Genomic DNA, 26,985 nt, shown 5'->3' on the forward strand with positions numbered 1-26,985 from the left:
CGTGGAGGCATGACGCGAGGGCGGCGCGGCTAGATCTACAGTGCAGGAAATGGCGAGCGGGAGGCGTGGAGTCGCCGTGGCTGCAGAGCGGGGATACAGTACCTATATCAAATGTTGGTGTTATTTCCCGTAAACCCCCCCCCCCCCCCCCCCCCCCCCCCACAAAAAAAATCAATTTTTGTGCCCAAAAACAGGGCTGTTGTTGGAGATGCTCTAACATACACCCGTAAAGAAAACGGTCGCGTAATTACACATGCAATCAGTCGGTATCCAGTACACTTCCCAGCACGTCATTTTTTTTCCAACTCGTCTCCTCTCTAGTCCCATGTAAAATACTGGTTTGTTGCGTGGAGTGGTGGAATACACTGGTATGGATTTTACAACCGCAACAATTTACATGGCTCTCCGCAAAAAGAAAAAAATATCATCCATTTACATGGCTCCCAAACGGGGCCTAAGCAAAGCCGCAACAGGCAAAAAAAAAATTGTTCAACTAGGTAACTGACCAGGGAAGTTCTTAACTCCAAACAATCACATCCCTGCAGGCACCACAACAGAACTCAGTCGGAATCTCAGTTTTGCAACGGATGGCCCGAGATCAATCTTGAAGTGAGAAGAGAAGGATTGACTCGATCGTAATGCCTATAAAAATGGAAAATGAAAGAGCCAAGGTAATGAGAAAATGTAAACAGGAAGATTAATTGCTGTAACACCCCCCTCCCCCCAAAAAAAGAAGTTAATGCAGAACATAGAAATACTATGGAACTGGTTTGACCAATAGACCTCTCTAGGCTTGGAATCAGATAAGCTGAGCCTTGTACAGATAGATATAAGCCACATGTTGGTCATCTGTTAAGAGAAACAGTGTAGAGATGGATATAAGAAAATTCAGAAATCTTAGTCTTGTGTTTTTAGTAAGTTAATAATCACTCACCAGCACCACCGGATAGTTCGAGAATCTCACTGTCCTCATGTGTGCTAGTCATATCGTCAGAAAACTGAATCCACGTCTCTGCATTGCAACATGGAAAATTTAGTAGATTTAGTGACAGGGAAACAATGGGTTTTAATTTTTTTTATAATTGGAAACTTTACGACTGATTTGCCTGACCATTAGCTTGCTTAACCCATGCAACATAATGTCCAAGATTTGCAGTCGGCCCCTTGTGTGTCACAACTGCTACCAAATTGTATATGCCCGTTAATTGTTTCTTTGGTACAGTAGAATCAACTGCATAGAAGTATAACCAGCATGGGTGCATATTAGTTTATAGCTAGTCAAGCAGCAATAATAGCAACTTTGTACTCTTATAGTAGGGGCTGAAACTATTCAGGAAGTTTCTTAAGAAAACAACTAATCAGAATAGCCCCTTTTTTGTCAACATTTGAACATGAACAGTACAAAATTAGTTGCATGCTTTGCTAAGTACAAATACAGATTACTTGCATTGATCAATGTCCATGTAAGATGATCCCAGGGCACCAGATTCTGCGACCTGAAATGAGACTAATTCCATCAAACATACAAAGATTGGATTGAACAACTAAAAAATAAATGGTAATACTTAACCAGGATCCGGTCTCACAGAAGAATGACATAACCATTCCTTAACAGTTCTTGATGGTGAATTAACTGTACTCTGATTAGCAGAAAGATCATTACCACATCATTTTGCATTTTGCATATTATTCCCTCTAAATTTCAACTGAATTTCACATTTGGTGCATCTGAACAACAAAATGAGTGCTACCTCTCTGGCAGCTTGAAGTTTAAGTTTCATTTCATCTGAACAGTGCCCATAAAGATCCAATTGCAGTGGATGGCTCACTTTCTGCAGCAATAAAAGGAAAGAATGCAAAATTAGTATAACAAAAGAGCTAGAAGAATCAATTATCTTGGATTCCAGGTTGGGGGGAAAAAGACCAAGCGTTCAAATGTGTTTAAGGCTAATGTGGCCAATCCTTGCAGTACAAAGTTTCAATAACGTTTTTGAACACCACTAACATGAAATCTTTGTAAGAGAAGGCAAAAGAACCAACTTACATCAAATTTTTTGGTCAGTCTGTTTTGCATTTCATCCCACATCCGACCAAGCTGTATCGTGAAATACCTGAACGGAAAAGAATCTGAAATATTATTTGTCGAATTGGAAACATAATCATGAACAAAGAAACTGTATGTCTTGCCTAGGCAACTCATTTATTTCTGAATCTTTTTCATACATCGAATCTCCTGTCCTCAGAGTCTGTCGAAAGAATACATGAATACTTAGCATCAATCCTCATGTGAAAATCTAAACGCCATAAACAATCTAAAAAGAACCGTCCCATCAGCACCAGTACTGAACTACTTCATGTCAAGAACTAAGGAGATCAGAAATGGTACTTACATGCTCAAGTACCTCATCAAGGTGGTTCATGCCATCAGTTATAGGACATCTTAGAAGCTTTACACTTTGTGTCTTCAAACGCCCTGCACCATTTTCTGCACATTTTGACCTGCAAATAGAAGAAAATCACTAACAGCCACTCTAAGTCATTATGAAGGTGCAATTTAGAGATAATTGCACTGCACTGGACCATTCCCATCTTCAGTTCTTCACTGTCAATCAACTATATTCAGCCTGGAGAGGGCCTTGATATTTAGTGTTTACTGTTAGGAATAAGCAACTTGTATTCCCATGAGGCCATAGGCCGATATATATATACGTACAGGTGTGGTACATATGCAGGAAACCCCTTATACAACGGGATAAATACAAAGGGGTATACATGACTTATATTATAACTCTAACACCCCCCCTCAAACTCATGGTGGAGGAACAACACTGAGTTTGGAGAGATAAAAGCCATGTTGTGCTCTAGTCTGGGCCTTCGTCAGGAAATCCGCCAACTGTAACTCGGAAGGCACATACTGAAGAGCAATGACCTGATCCTGCACAGCAGCGCGCACATAGAAAGCATCAACACCAATATGCTTGGTGAGCTCATGCTTCACAGGATCGCGCGCAATGCTAATAGCACCTGTACTGTCAGATAAGAGCATAGTCGGTGTAGTGACAGAAACACCAAAATCCTGAAGTAACCACCGTAACCAAGTCACCTCTGCCGTCAAAAGAGCCATAGCTCGCAACTCAGCCTCAGCACTCGAACGGGAAACTGCAATCTGTTTCTTCGTCTTCCAGGCAATGAGAGAACCGCCAAGAAAAACACAGTAAGCAGAAAGCGAACGGCGATCAGAAGGATCACTAGCCCACGTAGCATCCGCATAGGCCTGAAGCTGTAAAGAACTGGAGCTAGGAAAGAAGAGACGGTGAGAGATCGTGCCCCGAAGATATCGGAGAACACGAAGGAGATGACTATAATGAACCGATGTGGGAGCAGAGACAAACTGACTCAGAATATGAACCGGATAAGAGATGTCTGGACGAGTGACAGCTAGATAGACTAGACTGCCAACGAGATGACGATAACGCATCGGGTCAGGGAGAGGATCACCATCAGTAGCACGGAGGTGAACATTGAGCTCCATAGGAGTCTCAACAGTGCGCTCGTCGGAAAGAGCAGCACGAGCAAGAAGATCCTGGATATACTTTTCCTGGGATATAAAAAAGCCATCAGAGGTAGAAGAGACTTCAATCCCAAGAAAGTAGCGAAGAGGTCCAAGATCAGACATAAGAAACTGCTCACTAAGACGAGACTTTACAAAGGCAATATACTCGGGGTCATCCCCAGTGATGACCATATCATCAACATAGAGAAGAAGAAGAGTCCGGCCACGAGGAGAAAGGTGAATAAACAATGCGGGATCATGAGCACTAGCTGAAAAACCAGCAGTAGTGACCACAGAAGCAAAACGCTCAAACCAGGCGCGAGGGGCTTGCTTAAGGCCATAGAGAGAGCGACGAAGACGACACACCATGCCATCAGGAACAGAATACCCAGGTGGTGGCTGCATGTACACCTCCTCACGCAGCTCACCATTAAGAAAGGCATTCTTAACATCAAGCTGAGAGATAGACCAGTGGCGTGCAGAGGCAACAGCAAGAAGTGTACGAATAGTTGTCATATGGGCCACAGGAGCAAAAGTCTCATCATAATCACGACCATGCTCCTGCTGAAAACCACGAGCCACGAGACGAGCTTTGTGACGCTCAAGAGAACCATCGGAGCGAGTCTTAACCTTGTAGACCCACTTACAAGTGATGGGACGGACTCCGGGAGGAAGAGAAACAAGATCCCAGGTACCAGTGCGTTCAAGAGCAGCAATCTCCTCTGCCATCGCAAACTGCCATTCAGGATGAACAACAGCCTGACGGTAAGAAGTCGGCTCAAGAACAGCAGCACCAGCGGTGGGAAATCCAAAGCGATCAATAGGCGGACGAGGACGAGAACGCAAGCCATAAGTAGGCTGAGAGGAAGAGGACGACTCATCCAAGGAAGCATCCACTGGTCGTGAACGACGAGTGTAATGCTGAGGAAGAGATGGAACAAGAGAAGGTGGAATCACCAAGGTAGAATCAGGGGGTGGCGACGAAGAAGTCACCGGAGATGAAGGTGGAGAATCCGGTGACATGCTAGGTGAGGAGACCGGGGAAGATGGTGGCGGCGAATCAACGAGGGGTGGAGAAGCAGAGGGAGTGGAACGAATAGGCAAAGGCGCGACGGGGGTGACAGGGGAGTCAGGAAAAGTGAGGAAAGAGATATCTTCCACGGAAAATATCGAGGAAGATGGGCGTGGAAAGAAAGGACGAGACTCATCAAAAGTCACGTCTCGAGAGATACGCATCCGACGACCGATAGGATCCCAACAACGATAGCCCTTATGTTCATCACTGTAGCCTAAGAAGACACACTCAACAGACTGAGCGGTCAGTTTGGTGCGTTCGCGAGGGGCAAGAAGAACATAGCAAACACAACCAAACAAGCGAAGCATCGAATAATCGGGAGAACGATCAAAAAGACGCTCAAAAGGAACACCACCCTGCAGAGCAGCGGACGGCTGAAGGTTGATGAGATAGGCAGAAGTGGAGATAGCCTCGGCCCAAAAATGAGGTGGAAGAGAGGCAGCGATCATCATCGCACGAGCCGTCTCAAGAAGGTGACGATGCTTGCGCTCAGACACGCCATTCTGAGCATGAGCACCAGGACAAGAGAACTGGGCAAGAGTACCCTGCTCAGCAAGGACACCACGCAACATCTTAGAGATATACTCACCAGCGGAGTCAGCACGAAAAACACGAATGTGTGAAGAGAACTGAGTATGAACCATGGCAGCAAAACGCTTATAAATAGACAACACCTCACTACGTGAAGTCATGAAATAAAGCCATGTGTAACGAGAAAAATCATCGATGAAAATAATATAGTATTTATGACCACCTTTCGAAGCGAAAGGAGCCGGACCCCATACATCAGAATGGACTAAATCGAAAGGACGCTTAGACACTGACTCACTATGGGAATATTGTAACTGAATCTGCTTGCCAAGACGACAACCCTGACACTCTAAAGAGACATCTCCTGAGACAGACCCCAGAAGACCTCGACGAACTAAAGACGATAACCGAGAACCACACAGATGACCAAGTCGATGATGCCACTGCTTGAAGGAACCAGTAACAGAGGCGACAGCAGCGGAGGGACTGGCGATGGTAGTGGCAGCAGAAGGAACATGAAGCCAGTCCAACTCCCAAAGACCCTGAGAATCACGGCGGCGAGGGCCAGCTCCAACCAGAGTGTGCGTGCGACGATCCTGGACAAAACAAGAGTCAACATCAAGGATGACACGACAACCAGAATCAGTAAGTTGACCGGCAGAAAACAGATTCATGGTAAGTCGAGGAACATGAGCAACATCAGGAACAGAATAAGAAGGAGTGGAAAGATGGCCTCTACTAGCAACAGAAAGTGGAGTACCATCAGCAGTAAAGACATGAACAGGAGAATTCAACGAGCGAAGAGAGGACAAAGCGGAAGAATGAGAAGACATATGAAAAGAAGCTCCAGAGTCCAGAACCCATGGGAATGTACCTGACTGTGTAGAGGGCGGGTGCTCAGTGCGGGAAGCATCAGTCACAGAACCAGCAGTACCCGTCGAGGAAGAACCTGAAGCCGCGAGCAGACGCTTAAGTCTCAGAATATCCTGTTCAGTCAAAGCAATGGCTGAAGCTGGCGAGGGAGATGACAAAGTCCCTGAGGAGGATGATCGCGCCTTGCGCAGGTGTTTCCGCTTGGTGTAGCACTGGGACTCAATATGACCATCATTGTTGCAGTGGTCACAATGTGAACGGGGGCGACCTGAGCCTCCAGAAGGAGTGGGCAAGAGCGGCGGAGCACTCGAGCGAGAATGGGGCGGTGCAGCCGGCGGAGTGGAAGAAACCCGAGTAGCGAGCACAGAGGGAACCTCCAGCAAACCAGCACCACGTAGGCGAGTCTCCTCAGCACGAATCTCTGAAAGCGCCTCCATGAGAGAAATACGGCCACGAGCAAGCAACTGAGCACGCCGGGGCTCAAACTCCTTACGGAGCCGAGACAGGAACTCGTAGACGCGATGAAACTCCAAATCGGCCTGGACAGCCTGACAGCAGGGGCAAGTACGACAACCAGCACTGCGGAGAGAATCAAGCTGGCGCCAAATAGCAGAACTCTGTGCATAAAAGTCATCAACAGTAGAGTCACCCTGCTGAAGAGCATGCTCCTGACGAACCACAGAAAGGTATAAGGCATCACCAGAGGGCTCATAGCGCTGACGAAGACAGGTCCACATCTGGAAGACAGTAGGAAGACCCAGAAACTCAGAAGCAAACTGAGGCAGAACACTAGCAGTGAGAACAGCTGCAGCACGAGCATCATCATCAAGCCACTGGGTGTAAACAGACAAAGCACCATGATACGTCTGAAGAGCCTCCTCATAAGCCAAAGCCCTCTCATCATAGGCACGATCAGCAGCCTCATCAGCAATCTTAGCCGCATCCTTGGCGGCCTGAGTAGCGTCCGGAGGACGAACCAGTGGAGTCGGCGGAGTAGGGGCCACCGGAGGGACCGGACGTGGCGGACAGCAGACCTCGCCAGAAAGAACACCCCAGAGACGAATGCCACGCATGTGAATGCGCATGAAGCCAGCGAACTCGGTGTAGTTGGTACCATCGAAGATCACCGGACAGCGAGGGACAGCAACGTAGCCTGATGCAGCAGACATTTTTTTTTTGGGCAAAGATCCGAAAATAGCAGAGGCCGGACGAGGACGGCGGCTGGGAGCGAGATCCGGCGCAGCAGACCTCAGACAACAGCAGTAGACGAGCCCAGGCGGGAGCTGGCGGGCGGGAGCTGCGGAGGGCGGGAGCTGCGGACGGGAGCAGCGGACGGGAGCTGGCGGGCGGGAGCAGCGCCTGCTGGCGGACTCCAAAAGCAGGAGGGAGCCGGCGACTTCGATCGAGCAGGGAGGACGGGGCAGCCCAGCGTGGAGGAGAGGGAGCGCCGATCGGGAGGAGAGATCGAGAGGAGAGGCAGCGGCGACGGAAACTGCGAGCGAGAGGGAGCCGGCGGCTTCGATCGAGACGGATCAGCACGAGTTGCAGCGTGCAAAAAATTGACCTAGCTCTAATACCATGTTAGGAATAAGCAACTTGTATTCCCATGAGGCCATAGGCCGATATATATATACGTACAGGTGTGGTACATATGCAGGAAACCCCTTATACAACGGGATAAATACAAAGGGGTATACATGACTTATATTATAACTCTAACATTTACTGCATGCACGCCTCCAATGGATCCTCTGATGTCTAGAAGGGCAATGTTGCAGCCTCACTGCCCCCGCTGATGGGGCTGCTGTGTACAGGCTCACTCTAGACAACATCCTCCACCTCCTGAGCTGCTCTCATGCGACCAGCTTGCTGACATCATCACCGCATAACCCCACCACAACTGTACCAGTTGCCGTGGATGACGACAATTGGTTTCTACGAGGGAGGTCAGGCCCAACCCACTCGCTGACATCATAACCTCTGGCGTTGCGCTCAACTCCACGCATGGCGCCATGGAACGAGACCCATCCCCTCACAATCTTCGTGATTGGCCTCGGCTGGGAAACCAGCTCCAACTAGTTCTGCAGCATCTTTATCACCTACACCTACCTTGACGAGACTGTCATCATCATCGACATGCCTAGGCTGCCTTAATCAGTCAGGAAGAAAGCAAAGTTTGCGCACGGGGACCACGATGCTGCAATTTCACGTATGGGCACTTACAATGTTGCAATCCTATATTTATTGTGTTGTGGGCAGAGGCAGGTGGATGATACAGCACGTTTATAGTGATTTTGTTTCCTAGGTTCCTGTCGCAACATGGTTTCATTTTGTAGTGATAGTTGTAAATTGTTGTGTATATTGGATGGATTTTTTTTCGCTGTGTTCATGTACGGTTCCGTTAAGATTGATGCTATCACGAAAGAAAATGGTGTGACCATCAAACGAAATTATTGCATCTACTCCAGTTTTGCATGAGTCAATCTAAGCAATAATCCGCTAATATTCTTATTGCATAGATTTTCTTGCAATGTTGTGTATTCACCATTAAGACTTGTTACATGGAAACGATTTAGAAAACAATGTTGCGACAATATAGATTTTATTTTCCAAAGAGAAATAGTGCTGCAACAGTATGTATTTTGTCACACCACTGTAGTTCCAACATATGCTAGGATCAAATTACAGATCCGCAATCATCGCCTATTAAAGCAAATAACTGAATCTCCTTAGCTGTCATGAGTACTGCAGATAGAAGTACTAAAGAAGTACATTCAAAAGCATAGTCACCATAAAATTGGTCTGTTGCAGAAGAAATAACAGCACAATGCAAGCAGCAACAATCTGTGCACTACCCAAAACAAGTGCAGAAAGAGTATGACACCAATAACAAAACATAACATATATAGGCATATAACACAAAGCCGCTGCATGCGTGCGTGCTCACACATGTTGAGAGAGAGAGAGAGAACCTGCTCACAAGTTCAATCCCAAAAATTTCCTTCATCTGATCAGTGGTAGGCTCACTGTAAAAGACGAGAAATAGTATGAAACTGAGCAGCTACCCAGAAAGGGAAATGGTAGGTTACTGATCAGAAGAGAAATGAAATACTGCTCCACAACTGCAAGTGCCTACCGAGAAACAGTAGAAACAATTGTTAGAGTTATAATATAAGTCATGTATACCCCTTTGTATTTATCCCGTAGTATAAGGGGTTTCCTGCATATGTACCACACCTGTACATGTATATATATCGGCCTATGGCCTCATGGGAATACAAGTTGCTTATTCCTAACATGGTATTAGGGCTAGGTCAATTTTTTGCACGCTGCAACTCGTGCTATTGATCCGTCCCGATCGAGTCGGCCGCCGCTGCTCCCGCTCGAAGTCGCCGTCCTCCTGCTTGAAGTCGTCGTCGACTGCGGCTGCTCCTGCTCGTCCGCCCCTCCCGCGGCTGCCGTTCGTCGACCGCGGCTGCTCCCGCCCGAAGACTCCCTCCCGCTCCCGTGGAGTCGGCCGCCGCTGCTCCTGCTCGTCCGCCCCTCCCGCGGCTGCCGTTCGTCGACCGCGGCTGCTCCCGCTCGAAGTAGGCCGCCGCCGCCGCTCTCCCCGGCTCGGCCACCGCGACCTGCGGGCCCCCGTACCAGGCCCCGCGCCCCCGTACCAGGCCCCGCGCCCGCCCGTGCTCGTCCGCCCCTCCCGCGGCTGCCGTTCGCGCGTGGTCTTCCGCCTGCTGTTCGGTGTTTCCTCTGATTCCGGGTCTCTCCAAAAAACAAAAAAAATGTCTGCTACATCGGGCTATGTTTCTGTCCCTCGCTGTCCGGTGATCTTTGATGATACTAACTACACCGAGTTCGCTGGCTTCATGCGCATTCACATGCGTGGCATCCGTCTCTGGGGTGTTCTTTCTGGCGAGGTCTGCTGTCCGCCCCGTCCGGTTCCTCCGGTGGCCCCTACTCCGCCGACTCCACTGGTTCTTCCTACGGATGCTAATCAGGCCGCCAAGGATGCGGCTAAGATTGCTGATGAGGCTGCTGATCGTGCCTATGATGAGCGGGCTTTGGCTTATGAGGAGGCTCTTCAGACGTATCATGGTGCTTTGTCTGTTTACACTCAGTGGCTTGATGATGATGCTCGTGCTGCAGCTGTTCTCACTGCTAGTGTTCTGCCTCAGTTTGCTTCTGAGTTTCTGGGTCTTCCTACTGTCTTCCAGATGTGGACCTGTCTTCGTCAGCGCTATGAGCCCTCTGGTGATGCCTTATATCTTTCTGTGGTTCGTCAGGAGCATGCTCTTCAGCAGGGTGACTCTACTGTTGATGACTTTTATGCACAGAGTTCTGCTATCTGGCGCCAGCTTGATTCTCTCCGCAGTGCTGGTTGTCGTACTTGCCCCTGCTGCCAAGCTGTCCAGGCCGATTTGGAGTTTCATCGCGTCTATGAGTTCCTGTCTCGGCTCCGTAAGGAGTTTGAGCCCCGGCGTGCTCAGTTGTTTGCTCGTGGCCGTATTTCTCTCATGGAGGCGCTTTCAGAGATTCGTGCTGAGGAGACTCGCCTACGTGGTGCTGGTTTGCTGGAGGTTCCCTCTGTGCTCGCTACTCGGGTTTCTTCCACTCCACCTCCTGCACCGCCCCATTCTCGCTCGAGTGCTCCGCCGCTCTTGCCCACTCCTTCTGGAGGCTCAGGTCGGCCCCGTTCACATTGTGACTACTGCAACAATGATGGTCATATTGAGTCCCAGTGCTACACAAAGCGAAAACACCTGCGCAAGGCACGATCATCCTCCTCAGGGACTTCGTCATCTCCCTCGCCAGCTTCATCCATTGCTTTGACTGAACAGGATATTCTGAGACTTAAGCGTCTGCTCGCGGCTTCAGGTTCTTCCTCGACGGGTACTGCTGGTTCTGTGACTGATGCTTCCCGCACTGAGCACCCGCCCTCTACACAGTCAGGTACATCCCCATGGGTTCTGGATTCTGGAGCTTCTTTTCATATGTCTTCTCATTCTTCCGCTTTGTCTTCTCTTCGCTCGCTGGATTCTCCTGTTCATGTCTTTACTGCTGATGGTACTCCACTTTCTGTTGCTAGTAGAGGCCATCTTTCTACTCCTTATTCTGTTCCTGATGTTGCTCATGTTCCTCGACTTACTATGAATCTGTTTTCTGCCGGTCAACTTACTGACTCTGGTTGTCGTGTCATCCTTGATGTTGACTCTTGTTCTGTCCAAGATCGTCGCACGCACACTCTGGTTGGGGCTGGCCCTCGCCGCCGTGATTCTCAGGGTCTTTGGGAGTTGGACTGGCTTCATGTTCCTTCCGCTGCCACCACCATCGCCAGTTCCTCCGCTGCTGTCGCTTCTGTTACTGGTTCCTTCAAGCAGTGGCATCATCGACTTGGTCATCTGTGTGGTTCTCGATTATCGTCTTTAGTTCGTCGAGGTCTTCTGGGGTCTGTCTCAGGAGATGTCTCTTTAGAGCGTCAGGGTTGTCGTCTTGGCAAGCAGATTCAGCTACCATATTCTCATAGTGAGTCAGTGTCTCAGCGTCCTTTCGATTTAGTCCATTCTGATGTATGGGGTCCGGCTCCTTTCACTTCGAAAGGTGGTCATAAATACTATATTATTTTCATCGATGATTTTTCTCGTTACACATGGCTTTATTTCATGACTTCACGTAGTGAGGTGTTGTCTATTTATAAGCGTTTTGCTGCCATGGTTCATACTCAGTTCTCTTCACCCATTCGTGTTTTTCGTGCTGACTCCGCTGGTGAGTATATCTCTAAGATGTTGCGTGGTGTTCTTGCTGAGCATGGTACTCTTGCCCAGTTCTCTTGTCCTGGTGCTCATGCTCAGAATGGTGTGTCTGAGCGCAAGCATCGTCACCTTCTTGAGACGGCTCGTGCTATGATGATCGCCGCCTCTCTTCCGCCTCATTTTTGGGCCGAGGCTATCTCCACTTCTGTCTATCTCATCAACCTTCAGCCATCTGCTGCTTTGCAGGGTGGTGTTCCTTTTGAGCGTCTGTTTGATCGCTCTCCCGATTATTCGATGCTTCGCTTGTTTGGTTGTGTTTGCTATGTTCTTCTTGCCCCTCGCGAACGCATCAAACTAACCGCTCAGTCTGTTGAGTGTGTCTTCTTAGGCTACAGTGATGAGCATAAGGGCTATCGTTGTTGGGATCCTGTCGGTCGTCGGATGCGTATCTCTCGAGATGTGACTTTTGATGAGTCTCGTCCTTTTTACCCACGACCATCTTCCTCGGTCTTTTCCGTGGAGGATATCTCTTTTCTCACTTTTCCTGACTCCCCTATCACTTCTGTCGTGCCTGTGCCTATTCGTCCCACTCCCTCTGCTTCTCCACCCCTCGTCGATTCACCGCCACCATCTTCCCCGGTCTCCTCACCTAGCATGTCACCGGATTCTACACCTTCATCTCCGGTGACTTCTTCGTCGCCACCCCCTGATTCTACCTTGGCGATTCCTCCTTCTCTTGTTCCATCTCTTCCGCGGCATTACACTCATCGTTCACGACCTGTGGATGCTTCCTTGGATGAGTCGTCCTCTTCCTCTCAGCCTACTTATGGCCTGCGTTCTCGTCCTCGTCCGCCTATTGATCGCTTTGGCTTTCCCACCGCTGGTGCTGCTGTTCTTGAGCCGACTTCTTACCGTCAGGCTGTTGTTCATCCTGAATGGCAGTTTGCGATGGCGGAGGAGATTGCTGCTCTTGAACGCACTGGTACCTGGGATCTTGTTTCTCTTCCTCCCGGAGTCCGTCCCATCACTTGTAAGTGGGTCTACAAGGTTAAGACTCGCTCCGATGGTTCTCTTGAGCGTCACAAAGCTCGTCTCGTGGCTCGTGGTTTTCAGCAGGAGCATGGTCGTGATTATGACGAGACTTTTGCTCCTGTGGCTCATATGACCACTATTCGTACACTTCTTGCCGTTGCCTCTGCACGCCACTGGTCTATATCTCAGCTTGATGTTAAGAATGCCTTTCTTAATGGTGAGCTGCGTGAGGAGGTGTACATGCAGCCACCACCTGGGTATTCTGTTCCTGATGGCATGGTGTGTCGTCTTCGTCGCTCTCTCTATGGCCTTAAGCAAGCCCCTCGCGCCTGGTTTGAGCGTTTTGCTTCTGTGGTCACTACTGCTGGTTTTTCAGCAAGTGCTCATGATCCCGCATTGTTTATTCACCTTTCTCCTCGTGGCCGGACTCTTCTTCTTCTCTATGTTGATGATATGGTCATCACTGGGGATGACCCCGAGTATATTGCCTTTGTAAAGTCTCGTCTTAGTGAGCAGTTTCTTATGTCTGATCTTGGACCTCTTCGCTACTTTCTTGGGATTGAAGTCTCTTCTACCTCTGATGGCTTTTTTATATCCCAGGAAAAGTATATCCAGGATCTTCTTGCTCGTGCTGCTCTTTCTGACGAGCGCACTGTTGAGACTCCTATGGAGCTCAATGTTCACCTCCGTGCTACTGATGGTGATCCTCTCCCTGACCCGACGCGTTATCGTCATCTTGTTGGCAGTCTTGTCTATCTAGCTGTCACTCGTCCGGACATCTCTTATCCGGTTCATATTCTGAGTCAGTTTGTTTCTGCTCCACATCGGTTCATTATAGTCATCTCCTTCGTGTTCTCTGATATCTTCGGGGCACGATCTCTCACCGTCTCTTCTTTCCTAGCTCCAGTTCTTTACAGCTTCAGGCCTATGCGGATGCTACGTGGGCTAGTGATCCTTCTGATCGCCGTTCGCTTTCTGCTTACTGTGTTTTTCTTGGCGGTTCTCTCATTGCCTGGAAGACGAAGAAACAGATTGCAGTTTCCCGTTCGAGTGCTGAGGCTGAGTTGCGAGCTATGGCTCTTTTGACGGCAGAGGTGACCTGGTTACGGTGGTTACTTCAGGACTTTGGTGTTTCTGTCACTACACCGACTATGCTCTTATCTGACAGTACAGGTGCTATTAGCATTGCGCGCGATCCTGTGAAGCATGAGCTCACCAAGCATATTGGTGTTGATGCTTTCTATGTGCGCGCCGCTGTGCAAGATCAGGTTGTTGCTCTTCAGTATGTGCCTTCCGAGTTACAGTTGGCGGATTTCCTGACGAAGGCCCAGACTAGAGCACAACATGGCTTTTATCTCTCCAAACTCAGTGTTGTTCCTCCACCATGAGTTTGAGGGGGGGTGTTAGAGTTATAATATAAGTCATGTATACCCCTTTGTATTTATCCCGTAGTATAAGGGGTTTCCTGCATATGTACCACACCTGTACATGTATATATATCGGCCTATGGCCTCATGGGGCTTATTCCTAACAACAATATCTCATGGCGACGAGCGACAACATGACAAGAGCTAGGAATGAACATGGGATGCATATTGTTACTCAAAACTGCAAGTTACCTTGCTTCTGATGCAAAAGCTTCAGAAAACGCATTCAATAGGCCAGACCAGCACTCTTCAGCGTCCTGTAAGCAAACAATGCTCACCGTTAGAATATCAATATTAAATAACCCATGCCTTACTCATAGAAGCAAAAGGAACCTGTTGCCTATAAACATTATTTTCCTGTTCGGCAAATGTTGGATATTTCGCTCGCATCATCTGCACATAATCAGACCAAACCAAAATCAGCCCCAATAAATCAGTTAAAAATACAAGTAATTTACTCTTTGTCGTGATCAAAAACATATTTAATCCTCATTTTCCATAAACCAGTTTGTCAAAAGGCAAGGAAAACTTGCATAAAAGACAGTAACTATAAATTCCTTGAGATGTTATGAGCCAAATGGGCAGGCTGACTGCTGACCTCTAAGAGCTTTGAAGGACTAACTGCTTCAGTATTTTTATCAAGCTCTGAAAATATATGATTAGCTGCAACTGAAAGATTGTGTGACATGACGTCAATCCCATCGCGCTTGGCATTATGCGAATAGCTGCATAAGTAAACTCAAGTTACCATGAGAAAAAAAATTCCAGCAAAAGAAGTACTTCCACGTGTTGGGCGGAGGAAGAACGGGATGTTTAAACAAGCGAACCTTGTCAATGCAGCCTTCAGTTCTGGAACCCTGTTCATGCACTGAATAGTAGAATTCATATAACATGTTTCGCCAGATTATATAAACCAACACCATGTCCATTGATCGCAGCGTTTTCTTCAATAGAATCCAGCTTTTTCGTGGCCCTTTTGACAGGATGGTTGTCCGTTGCACTCCAAGTATTCTCCTCGACCAAACTTCCAATGGAATAGGAGCCACTAATCGAGATTCTCTGGCCCAGAAAGCTAAATGATGACATGTGCACATCAATTAGGTGTTGGTTGGCCCACAAATCACCAATTGGTCCTTCCTTTCCAAGGTGTATAGGCATATCAGTGAGCTGTAATCTGGCGTGGACATGATCTGGACGGTATAGAAGTCTAATGTTCTCAATGATGTCTACAGTTCTCTTCATTTCAGGTGTCGTATCTTGTTTCTTGGCAGGGCATGCAGTATATGTCTCTGATTTCTCTGCAAAATGCATCCCTGATCTTGCCTCCTCAGATTCATCTGACCAGCACCGGGCAGCTTTAAGTCTTTCCATGCCAAATTTACCACCAATGAAGAAATTGTCATCTATATCTTGGAACAAGTTGTCAGATCTACTGGCCTCAGGAAGATGCCAGATGAAAGTTTGCCCGGCCATTTCCAGCTTCTCTTTTGATTTGCATTTGCCTGTCTGAACAAAGGCGTGCATCTCTTTAAAGGCTGGAATCAAACCATGATAGCCAAAAATGCATAAGTCTGCTGATTTGTAGTTCCCACGCCATGGTAGTGCCTCTGATTTTTCTATCAGAACAGGCCCTTTCCTCCGCCTGCTGTCATTCTCACGAACTCTTAAGTTCATGATCCCGTCCTTTACTTCTGGTTGTATACCCATCAAGATACAGTGAAGGCCCATCAATGATGGCGCACAGCCATTTAGAACTCCAGTGGATGTAAATAAAGAACTTCCCAATGGCCGGTATCATACAACTGCAAGAGCAAGGGTCACCAAATTGGTATCGTTCATCAGTGTTGTTAAAGCACCACAGGCGGAGGATTAAAATTGCCCTTCGCCAACTCCTCCTCACATCAGATGGAGATCCATTTAGATCACAGACTACATAGTTCTGTTTATGGAGAGAACAATAGATGAAACTACGCATACTGATTTAATCAGATGATACAAAGTAATATAACTGCTTCTAGTAATTATAAATGAAAAATGAGAATTAAGAACACATGAAAAAACACTAATACTACCGAGAGAAAACTGCAGGGAGGCCCCGGCAGTATATAAATATTTCATTAATGTGGGAAGGATAATATATACATGGTTGGGAGGGGGGGGGGATAAAAAGAGGAAGGGTACACTTAACTCATCAAATGGACACACATTTTCAGTACAGAATCTTTTATTAATGTGATTAGAAATTGGGTCTTATTTGTAGACATATTGTGCTATTAGTTTTCGATCTTTCAAAATGATCACGTTATGTAGAGAAACATGTCTGAACGAAACTATAAAAGCGAGAATACAAGAGTAAAGACCAACAGATAAAAGCAAAACAATACGACTCCTTGAGAGCATTCTTTCTATCTACTAGGAGTACTTATTATCTAAAAACAATTAAATTATTAATGACTTGACGAAACCAAGAAATGACCCCTTATGTGCAAAATTAGAGAAGATCCCCTTCACCAAAAGCATCAAACCATGGCAGAACAGGACAAAAAGGACAGATATGTACACCACTGTTCCAATTTAGGAAAAAATACATAAATACTGTGAAGCCACATGTGTTTTCATGCCAATGTGTTTGGCACAAGCAACATTTTTTGTAACTGGGCATAGCAGCAACGGTATGGTGTATAGTCGAATAAAAGAATGTTTTGATCTGCAGTTGAAGTTGTTAGCATGATCTCATAGGAATAAACAGAAAAAGTCCTGTCATAAATATGTTACTTTAAGTAATACATATTCATTATTGATTTCGTTAATGCAGTGCACCATTTCAACAGACTATGATCACACACAAAATTAGATCGGCCAGCATCCATGCTATATTGTCTTGAGGCTGTTTGTACGCATGTGAGTAACCTTGTTTAATAATACGTGAAAGTGAGAAACAACACTTTTAGAAGAGCACATAATGGAGCCTCAGCGTGTAACTGTTACATTAGTGTATCAGCAGATGCTTAGCTATGTTTGAAAAATATGAAGTTGATCAATCAATCATTTGACAGGAAAAAACAAAGACCCGATATGGTCATGTCAAAGATCTAAAAATAAGGCTGAAGCGTACAAGGCTCATAATGATTTAATTAATTAATATTGGTTAATGAAGGTGATGAACCAAATGGAATCATTTCTCCCTTGTGTTAGGGTTTACTGTTGACCACACGCATGCCTGACTTGATTGAGGGAGTTATAATGGTGGATATCTAGATAAGAAAGTAACTAAGCGTACATGAATAGATAATGGTGCACATACTAATTGCTCTTGGCAAAAATAACTCCAATGACAAATTACTCAGAAAATTTCGAATTTGACTAAATGTCCAGGGATGAAATGTCGACGTACCGGACATTGAACACGCAGTGGGGGTGGCCGTGTGTACGGTATTTTGTTCACCTCTCCCTTCCTTTTATCCTGGTGGTTTGATCCTTGGCCCTTCATCAGCCCTTCGGTGTAGCTCTAAAGCTAACCATCATAGCAAGATGAGTTAGAAAAGCCATGAAGCAAGTACACCATCATGACCTTTTCTCAACAAATAAAGCTCACATGAATGTTACTATCAACCATCTCAAGTTTGCACGTAAGTTCAAATGAACTATCATACATCCAGATAACCAGGTTGCTGAAAACAGCATCTGTCGTAGATGATTAAAAAGAACAACATATATACATTTCAAATATAACCTGGTCAAGTTGTCCATAAGATAATAGAAACTATTCTCCCACTAACCAACCAAGGGAAGAAACTCACCCCTCAAGTTCTCATACATGATCCCCATTAGATTCTACACAGGACTGGAACTAAGATGTCAGATCCCTGTCTAATCTGTCCACTAGCCCCCTTCCCCAAACTCCTATTCCTCTTCCCGTAAATTGCCAAACATGAAGCAAACAATATAGAAGAATATACATCCAAGGAAGTATCAATATTTACATTTTATCATGCTTTACACATAAACAATGGAGAATATACACATTGAAAACTAAATTTCTATAACATAGGTCCTCTCTACAAATTACTTCCATCGAGCTCTTGGCTTCGTTGTCATCCAAGGCCTCTAGCTACTGTTTCGTGCAACGAAAAGTAAACTAGTTGGCCACCTTTCCACCTCGTCATACTTCGCGTTAAAAGGATTTTGTCACTGCACATCACATAAGGGAGTTATTACATGAACTGTCCAAAACCTGAAAAAACATCTTCACAGTAAAACAAGTGATGGTAATATGGCAACAAGGCACAGCGTTCTTCACCTAAATGGAAATACCCAAAGAAATTAAAAGCATAAATACACAAACACTTTGATAGTGACTTGATGATACAATAAATCCAACTAAACAGATTACCATGGTGTGGGAACTACAAATCAGTTGATGTCACTGATCTACAGACATAAACAAGACGGTAATAATACATTGATCATGAAACCAAACAAATTTGAGCTCCCTGCTACCATCAATTTCACCTTCCGCGTGCATTTCCCCATGCATAAGAGGGTGGGGGGGGGGGGGGGGGGGGGGGGGATAGGCGGGCCACCTTGCTGCTAGAGGGAGGAGCTGATGGGGCCAGTCGAGGTCGCGGGCCTGGGCCTTGGGTAGGGAGGCGACCGGGAGTTCGGAGGGCACGGGAGAAGCGCGGGGGCGGCCGGAGGGCCGATCACGGAAGTCGGCGGAGGCGCAGAGCTCAGTGACAGGGCGAGGAAGAGGGAGGAGCCGTACGGGGTCGGCAGAGGGTCCGATCCAGGTGGCGTAGGAGCTCTTCGCTGGAGAATCGCAGGGGCAGCCGAGGGAGGAGGCCGTCGCTTGAAAATTCCAGGGGCGGCGGAGGGGGGAGCTCGGCGGCCTCTTCAAACCCTATGCGCCGCCGTCGCCGACGTCTGCATGTCCCTGATAGCGAACTGGGGACGGGAGAGGGGGGTTGCGAAAGAAAATGCCCTGCGTTTTCCTCTAAATAAAAAAGATGCCCCATGTTTGCTTATTGCTCCAGTATTTCGTTTTGCAGTCCGCTCGATCTCTCGGTCCACTCAGCTTTTGTTAGTTTTTTTTTCTTGGGAAGGTCTCTTCAGTGCAGAATTTATGGGAATTTTAGGGAATTGTTTTCTGTTTTTTAACACTATACAATCGCAGTTTGCTTTTTCTTTTTCTATGGAGCTTGTTTGACTTGTACTCCCTCCGTTCCTAAATACTTGTCTTTCTAAGCATTTCAACAAGTGACTACATACGGAGTAAAATGAGTGAATCTATACTCTAAAATATGTCTACATACATCCGTATGTGATAGCCATTTGAAATGTCTAGAAAGACAAATATTTAGAAACGGAGGGAGTATGAGCGATCTAAATATCACCAAATGATTGAAGAAAAATCACCAAAACATAGTGAAATTTAAAATCTTGTTTAAACTGTCGTCTTAATTTTCTCCTTTTCTTTCTCGAGGGCACCTGACAAATGCCCGACAACTAAGCACACATGTCAACTTAAAAAAAACTAAGCACGCATGTCAACTAAAAAAAACTAAGCACGCATGTTAATTACTTAGTAATTGACACCAAAAGCCACATACGTAAACGGTGAACACTAAATGATTTTTCAACATGGTGAGATTATATTTTGCAGGAAGAACTTTGATCTATTCATCAAATATCATGACACACTCAATTGCCATTGGATGCGGAATCTGTACAACACGGTCCTGACCCACTTCATGATCCACGAATGGGCAGTCGATTCTGCGTCTTTGCCATCGGTACTTCGCATGTCAAGCTTGAAATGAACTCATCTCATAAGCCAAGATCCGCGTTTTCTGAGATAAGCACGCCAGGAACAAAAGTAATCTGATTTTCGTTCCAAAGAGCCACCAAGAAGAGATGAAACCGAACCCAGAAAGACCTGCCGTATAAATAATCTGATTTTCTTTTTTTCCTTTTTATGAGGGGAAAATAATCTGAGTTTCTGATAAGACAAGCAATAGGCACCTACGAATTTTAGCTAGGAAATGTACTCCTTTTTTTAGGTAAGCCAGGAAATGTACTCATAAGATAAGACAAGCAACAGTCACCTGAAAATCCAACTACAGCTTATTCAGTAATTTTCACTTGCCACTAGAAAAATTAACAACAGTTTATGTATACAAATTTCCATGAAAGAATGCCAAAGAATAGAATTTACAACGGAAACCACCAAAAGATGCAACCAAACTAATGGGAAAATAAAAACAACAGATCAAGTAGCTCCAATCAAATGCAAGATATGCAGACAAACATAGAATATTTTCAAGTTTCGACAAGTCTGACCTCAAACATCTGTTGTTTTGACAGAGGGTTTACAGATTACAAAAAAAACACCCAGGAGGTACTTAGTTAGGAGATAATAAAACGCACAATCCAGCACGGGTGTCTTCACTTATTTCTGTGGTCGCGAGTTCTTAGGAGCAAAGAACACCCTCACATCAAACTGGCCATACTTTGACATCGAGTCATCAGGAATCCTAACAGGTCCAACATGTCCATCCTGGAAAGTCCACCAAAAGAGTGATTCCCCCAACTTTAAGCAAACATCCAATTTTTCCTCTGCTTTCACCACGACTACATGCTGAAACTGCATCTTAGTCCCAGAGAATGTGTCATCAAACAACACAATCTCATGATCAAAGCCACTGCTGAAAGCACCAAATCTCACATGATGAGGACCATCAACCTTTGCAAAGACTTCTATTACGGCCTCGATACTTCTTGTAAATGATATGTAGCCTATGTCCAAGCTGAACAGGCCACTACGAATCTGCCCATATAGCATTTCATCATAAGCTGGGCAGCTCTCAATCTCAGCATACGCAGAAAGTATTTGTTTGTCAGCCGATCCATCCCCTTCCTCCTTTACCCACAGATCAACTTCTAGTAATGCATCCTGCCGTAAGTACATTCCTCGACAAGGACTACAAAGAGGTAGGATAAAGGAATCCTACAATTTGACAACTCTGGTTAGAACAAAACATGCTACATTTTCAGATACATTAGCCTGTGCCAACATAACAAACTAAATAAGACAATGCACATCATGTTTAAATAAAAAACTAGTTCCTTTTTAAAGTATAAGTCATATATTTCACTTGTGTTGAAATGCAAGACATGCATGTCATTTCTCTCTTCTACCACCATTTATATATCTTGCCAACCGCTTCAACTTTTATAACTAAACATTCACATATATTATTATCTTCCTTGTTCCCAAAACATTAGTATATACTGTAGGAATATTGGGGATCAAAAGTATAGTTAACATGTATTTCAAAATGGGTTCACCCCCGAAAAACAGAGGTCTTAAGCACAAATCTGAGCACACATGACTAACTTTTAGTCGATCCAATCCAAGGAAAGAAGATAACCACCATACATCTCACACATACTGTTGAACATCAATCATCTTGAGCAACAAACAAGTTATGTTGAAAGAAGCCATGTCTAGCTGGATTACCTGGTCAATGGTGACAGCATCATCTCTGCAGGGACGGCTAAAGACGTAATTCCGCAGAGGCTCCAAGGAATCCCGAACGGCGATTATTCCATAGACACTAACAGGATATGACGGAGAGCTTGACAAACGCAGCGAGAATACCTGTAGCATCCGATTTGGTTCGCGATATCCAAGAGTTGATTTAGCTGCAAATGTCGAGGTAAATAATAAAATTTCCAAACACATGCATAGATAGCACAAGAGCAGATTGCTAGGCAAGGGATCAAATCAACAGAGACTAGCTTACTGGTGGAAGTATCATGGGTTTTGTATATACGGTGGTGACAGTAGCCCCGCAAAACGCATGCGCCTATTGCCTGAGGGAATACTTTCATAGGAAAAGGAGGAAGGGCAGACCAATCATGTCCCAGATCTAGAAGCATCTTACACAGCTCTCTGTGTTCTTCGTTCTGTTTGATGTCACTCCTTACCCACACCCGCTGTATCAGTTTGGCTTTGTCCCTGGGAAAAAATTTCCCTGCATGATAAAATCAATGTAGCATCAATCGGCATTTAATCATTTTTGGTTAATTTGGAGATGAAATCGTCGCATTTCTGGAGAATAAACTACCAGAGCAATTTGTCTCCTCATCGTCTGTCACCACTTCCTCCCCCTCATCAGAGTGTGCTAGGGCCAAGCCGGCCAAGTCGGCCAAGTCGAGCTGGTCAACTAAATCATCGTCGCTGTCGGATAGGCAGACATCATCCCAGTGAAGAATAGGCGGCTCTGAAGCTACAAAAATAATTTGACAAAGGATGCATAGTTGAGTTGGCAGATTGAAAAGCGACCACTATGAAGATTAAGGGCCTCTTTGATTCAAAGGATTCCTAAAGGAATTTTGGAGGATTCCAATCATTAGGATTTTTTCCTATGTAGCTTGTTTGATTTGTAGGATTGCAATCCATAAGATTCATTTGTAGTACTAGTTTTCATAGGGAAATTTCCATCCACTACAACCTCATGTGAAGAATTCTACGTTTTTCCTGCGCAACGACCATACTAATCCTGCAGTATTGAAGATGTCATGCCACTCTATTCCTATGTTTTTCCTATTCCTAGGTTTTACAAATCCTGTGAATCAAAGAGGCCCTAATTGAAAATATAGAGGAGTGTACTCACCCTCGGCCTTGAGCGCTGGATCACCATGTTTGTCGATACAGGAGAAGATGGAGGCGATCCCTTGCTTATCCCCCGCCGCCGCCGCCACATCCTCCTGCTGCTCGCTAGGATCGTGCAGACGCTGGAGCGTGGGGCCAAATAGGTCGGGGGCGTATGCGCAGTTGGCCGGATCATGGGGATGGCGGACTCTGGGAAGGTGTGGCACCTCGGCTGATAACATCGCTGCGCTTAGGGTTTCGTTGCCGGTGGCGGGCGGCGGTCGTGCGTTCTGGTTGGATGGAGGGAGGGGGCAGCTAGGGATTGAGAACGGGCGAGCGAGATGAACGAACAAGGCACACGCGACTACGCGAGCGAAACGATGTGGCTTTTGCCTTTAGGGTATATATATCGTGCGTTCACTCAGTTCTCCCGTCTTCCAGCGCGACGCGTTTCTGGCCGTTCGTCGACCAGGCTGAAAATTCGCCCCTCAGATCAACACACCTCCGGAGCATCAACCTTTCCCTCTCTCGCGTTCCGAGGGGGATTCGAGTTTTAGCGCCGTGCTTACTTTGGACTTTATTACAGATTTGACCATAATCTTTTTTTAGGGGAGATTTGACCATAATCTGTAATGTTGATGATTTGCCCCGCCGTGCTTACTTTGGACTTTATTACAGATTTGACCATAATATGTAATGTTGATGGTTTGCCTTTTCTGACTTAAACTCATTTGTTTGATTTAACTTTGACTCGAAAATGCGTATGTGCAATTACTTACATGCTGATATAGGTAGGATATTAATTACGTGTTAATTATGTAATTAGCACAAACATTAATAATTCTGTGAATCAGTCTGTGGTTAGATGATTAGGAGGATAGTGGTATGCCCAGCCCATCAGGATTCAAGTCCTGAAGTTGATAATGTTGCTCACATTTTCTTGTACTTTTTTTTTGAAACGTCCAGCAGAGTTGGCTTTTCATTCATTTAGCAGAGAGGGAGATGACAAAATGTTGATCAAGCGATCAGGTGAGTGAAAAGGAAATATTACAGCCGTCCCAGGGCAGCAAGGCTCCAGGCTAAGTATATCCTAAATGAATCTCTCACGTTACATCCCCAAAGGGTTGCTCTATGCATCTAGCACTGGCTATCCTTCATTGTTCCATGTCACGCCTGCAAGCTTCTGTAATGTGCCTCGCATCGGCATGTTTTCCTCTGAAAACGCAGGAGTTGCGCTCTAGCCAGATATGCCAGGGGATGAGCGCGATCATAATCTTTGTGCCTTTCTTGTGACCTAGAGCTGCAACAGTTGTGATCCTCTGGATTTTGTCTGTTGTCGTTGTCCCCATGCTCCACGCTCCATGGATTAGTACGTTGCAACCAGTCCAGGCAGCTGCAGTGCTCCAAACCTGCAGAGAGACCAGACATTCCCATACCAGATGTGAAGAGGTCTCAAGGTTGCGAAGGCACATGGGGCAAAAAAATCCATTCTCCCATCCTCTCCATTGCAGCCGGTCATTGCACCAGAGCTTGTCTAGGTGCAGCAACCATATGAACGTCTTGATTTTGCCTGGAACCCAGATCTTCCAAATGAGTGTTCTCAAGTTGCAAGGCTGGTTGCTGTCGAATTGGGTGTTGTATGCAGATCTCGTAGAGTAGATTCTCGAGCTGCAGTGCTTCCATTTGACCGTGTCCTGAGTCCCCGGTTCCAGGTTGAGGCCAGCTTTCCTAATTTCCCTTGCAAGCTCGACAACTTGTTGTGCGATGCTGCTGAAGTCACCATGGCGTAGATCAAGGATCCATCGATCACCCTGTAGGGCTTCTCCCACACTTCTGTTCTTCCGGATGGATCTGGCAAAGATCATTGGATAAGCCAAACATAACGGTCTCCCTCCAAGCCATGAAAAGGACCAGAAGGAGGCTGTAGCCCCATCGCCGATAGTCATCGTAGTAGAGGTCGCAAAAAGAGCTCGATCCGTGGCGTCGCAAGGCGTGTCAGTGCCTACTCAGGGTCTGTTTGGCTGGTTCCAAGTTTGCTAAAGCCACCGTAACCGCAGCGCCCGGGCAAACCGATTGAGGTCAGAGATGCCCAGACCGCCGTGTTGTTCTGGCGTGGTCGCCGTGCTCTAGCGAACCTTACATTTTCCTCTGGTGATCTGTTCATCTCCCGCCCAGAGAAAACGGCGGCGTGATTTATCTGTGGCCTTGAAGAACTTCTTGGGCACTCGAAAGGTTGTCACTGGTAGTGCAGAGACGTGATATACAAACGGTTTTTACCCCCTTTCCGCGACGGAGTTTTAAACCATCGCCTAGTGAGTGTGTGCGATAGGGGGGTCCTTCCCACACGACCCAGAAACCGTCGGGGATAGGCCCTCCAGCCACACAGGCGGGGGCAAAATAAGCTCATGTGCGATCGGGCGAGGCATCGAAACCCAATCATTTTCGTTCGTATGTACATCCCACACGGTGAATCCCAGAAAAACATTTCCGTTCGTATGTATATGACACACGGTTTTTTGCGTGGAAACGTTTGTGCAAGGTGGCCTAACATAAACAGTTCTCTGCCGGAAGCCGTGTTTGATTGTTAGTTGATCGGACACGCCTACTTTCTAGAAACCGTGTGGGTTGTTTGAGTTCATCGCCCACGGTGTTGTCTGAGTAACCGTCTGCAATAGAAAAACCCAATAAGCAGGGTAATTAGCCTATTATTGATAATCCATGTAGTAATCAAATTGACATTTCTTATAAAACACACCAGATATTTCATATCCGTATAACGGTGATAATCCCCAAGTGTAGGGAATCATCGTAGCAATTCTCAATGGTGGAAGTGATAAGTATGGAGTGTCGAACCCACAAGGAGCTAAAGGTAAGATCAATATTCTCTCAAGTCCTATCTGCCACTGATACAATTCTACGTACACCGAACGTTTGCTTCCAACTAGAAACGAGAAATAAAACTACGTTGTGGGTATGAAGAGGATAACTTTGCATGATATCGAAGAGCTAAAATATAAAAGTAGGTGTTGTTATCATAAAGTTAGAATATATTACTAAATATTATAAATAGCGAGTGTGGAATAATGATGGGTCGGTGTGCGGAATTATCCTAGGCAATCGTTAACAAGACCGCTAGTTGTCATTGCAATTTCATATGAGGGAGAGGCATAAGCTAACATACTTTCTCTTCTTGGATCATATGCACTTATGATTGGAACTCTAGCAGCATCCGCAACTACTAAAGATCATTAAGGTAAAACCCAACCATAGCATTAACATATCAAGTCCCATTTATCCCATACGCAACAACCCCCTTACTCGGGTTTATGCTTCTGTCACTCAAGCAACCCACTATAAGCGAATCATGAACGTATTGCAACACCCTACAACGGGAATCCCTCACGCTTGCGCGACACGGAGGGCACAATAGGACAGCACCAAAATAAAACATACAACTCATACCAATCTAGATCATCAATCAACCCAAAGACAAAGGATATCTACTCAAAACATCATAGGATGGCAACACATCATTGGATCATAATATGTGGCATAAAGCACCATGTTCAAGTAGGGATTACAGCGGGGTGCGGGAGAGTGGACCGCGTAAAATAGATGAGGGTGGTGATGATGGTGATGTTGATGAAGACGATCACCGCGGCGATGATTCCCCTCCCGATGGCATTCCGGCGCCACCGAGAGAGAGGAGGATAGGTTCTCCCCCTTGTGCTTCCTCCTTCATGGCCTCCCCCCTAGATGGGGAGAGGTTCTCCCTCTAGTCCTTGGCCTTCATGGCGATGATGGCCCCTCCGGGATCCTCCTCCATGGCCTCCGGTGATGATGGCCCCCTCCGGCAGGGTGCCAGAGAGGGCCTAGATTGATGTCTCGTGGCTACAGAGGCTTGCGGTGGCGGAACTTCTGATCTAGGTTATTTTCTGGAGGTTTGGGTATTTATAGGAGAGGTTGGCGTCGAGAACAAGTCAGGGGGCCCCACGAAGTCCACGAGGCACAGGGGCGCGCCCTAGGGGGTGGGCGCGCCCTCCACCCTCGTGGGGCCCACGGGCCTCCCCTCCGGTAACTCTTCATTC

The 26,985-nt window shown here is 46.3% G+C and overlaps 2 protein-coding genes across 7 annotated transcripts; both read right to left on the minus strand.

The window, feature by feature from the left end:
* Positions 1–328: 328 nt before the first annotated feature.
* LOC109781274 (ubiquitin carboxyl-terminal hydrolase 6-like) lies at positions 329–16,243 on the minus strand. Of its 6 annotated transcripts, XM_073505928.1 has the most exons (14): positions 15,069–16,243; positions 14,840–14,966; positions 14,575–14,634; positions 14,434–14,498; positions 9,005–9,058; positions 2,391–2,499; positions 2,045–2,246; positions 1,752–1,832; positions 1,571–1,640; positions 1,448–1,496; positions 1,112–1,231; positions 935–1,012; positions 784–849; positions 329–642 (listed from the first exon to the last, which is right to left on the minus strand). In XM_073505928.1, the coding sequence occupies exons 1-7, from the start codon at positions 15,125–15,127 to the stop codon at positions 2,160–2,162; spliced, it is 561 nt and encodes a 186-aa protein (XP_073362029.1). In that variant the 5' UTR covers positions 15,128–16,243; the 3' UTR covers positions 329–642; positions 784–849; positions 935–1,012; positions 1,112–1,231; positions 1,448–1,496; positions 1,571–1,640; positions 1,752–1,832; positions 2,045–2,159. The 6 variants fall into 6 exon arrangements, with proteins under 6 accessions (XP_073362029.1, XP_073362028.1, XP_073362027.1 ...); XM_073505927.1 differs by lacking the exon at positions 1,571–1,640; XM_073505926.1 differs by having other exon boundaries at positions 1,448–1,640.
* Positions 16,244–20,537: 4,294 nt separating this feature from the next.
* Positions 20,538–23,275, minus strand: LOC109781275 (uncharacterized). The gene is made up of 5 exons (XM_020339881.4): positions 22,920–23,275; positions 22,371–22,532; positions 22,047–22,277; positions 21,761–21,945; positions 20,538–21,247 (listed from the first exon to the last, which is right to left on the minus strand). The coding sequence occupies exons 1-5, from the start codon at positions 23,137–23,139 to the stop codon at positions 20,690–20,692; spliced, it is 1,356 nt and encodes a 451-aa protein (XP_020195470.1). The 5' UTR covers positions 23,140–23,275; the 3' UTR covers positions 20,538–20,689.
* Between the last annotated feature and the right edge of the window lie 3,710 nt (positions 23,276–26,985).

The sequence above is a fragment of the Aegilops tauschii genome, chromosome 7 (genome assembly GCF_002575655.3).
Source record: "Aegilops tauschii subsp. strangulata cultivar AL8/78 chromosome 7, Aet v6.0, whole genome shotgun sequence".
Lineage (NCBI taxonomy): Eukaryota > Viridiplantae > Streptophyta > Magnoliopsida > Poales > Poaceae > Aegilops > Aegilops tauschii.

Excerpts from the sequence above, each read along its gene's own strand:
- LOC109781274 (XM_073505927.1), bottom strand. The coding sequence starts at position 15,127 with ATGAATTCTACTATTCAGTGCATGAACAGGGTTCCAGAACTGAAGGCT. Across the intron at positions 9,059-14,433 it reads GCTTTTGCATCAGAAGCAAG|TGAGCCTACCACTGATCAGA; the intron begins GTAACTTGCAGT and ends CGTCTTTTACAG. Across the intron at positions 2,247-2,390 it reads TTGATGAGGTACTTGAGCAT|ACTCTGAGGACAGGAGATTC; the intron begins GTAAGTACCATT and ends TTCTTTCGACAG.
- LOC109781275 (XM_020339881.4), bottom strand. The coding sequence starts at position 23,139 with ATGTTATCAGCCGAGGTGCCACACCTTCCCAGAGTCCGCCATCCCCAT. Across the intron at positions 22,533-22,919 it reads TCCAGCGCTCAAGGCCGAGG|CTTCAGAGCCGCCTATTCTT; the intron begins GTGAGTACACTC and ends TTATTTTTGTAG. Across the intron at positions 21,248-21,760 it reads ATGCTGTCACCATTGACCAG|GATTCCTTTATCCTACCTCT; the intron begins GTAATCCAGCTA and ends GTCAAATTGTAG.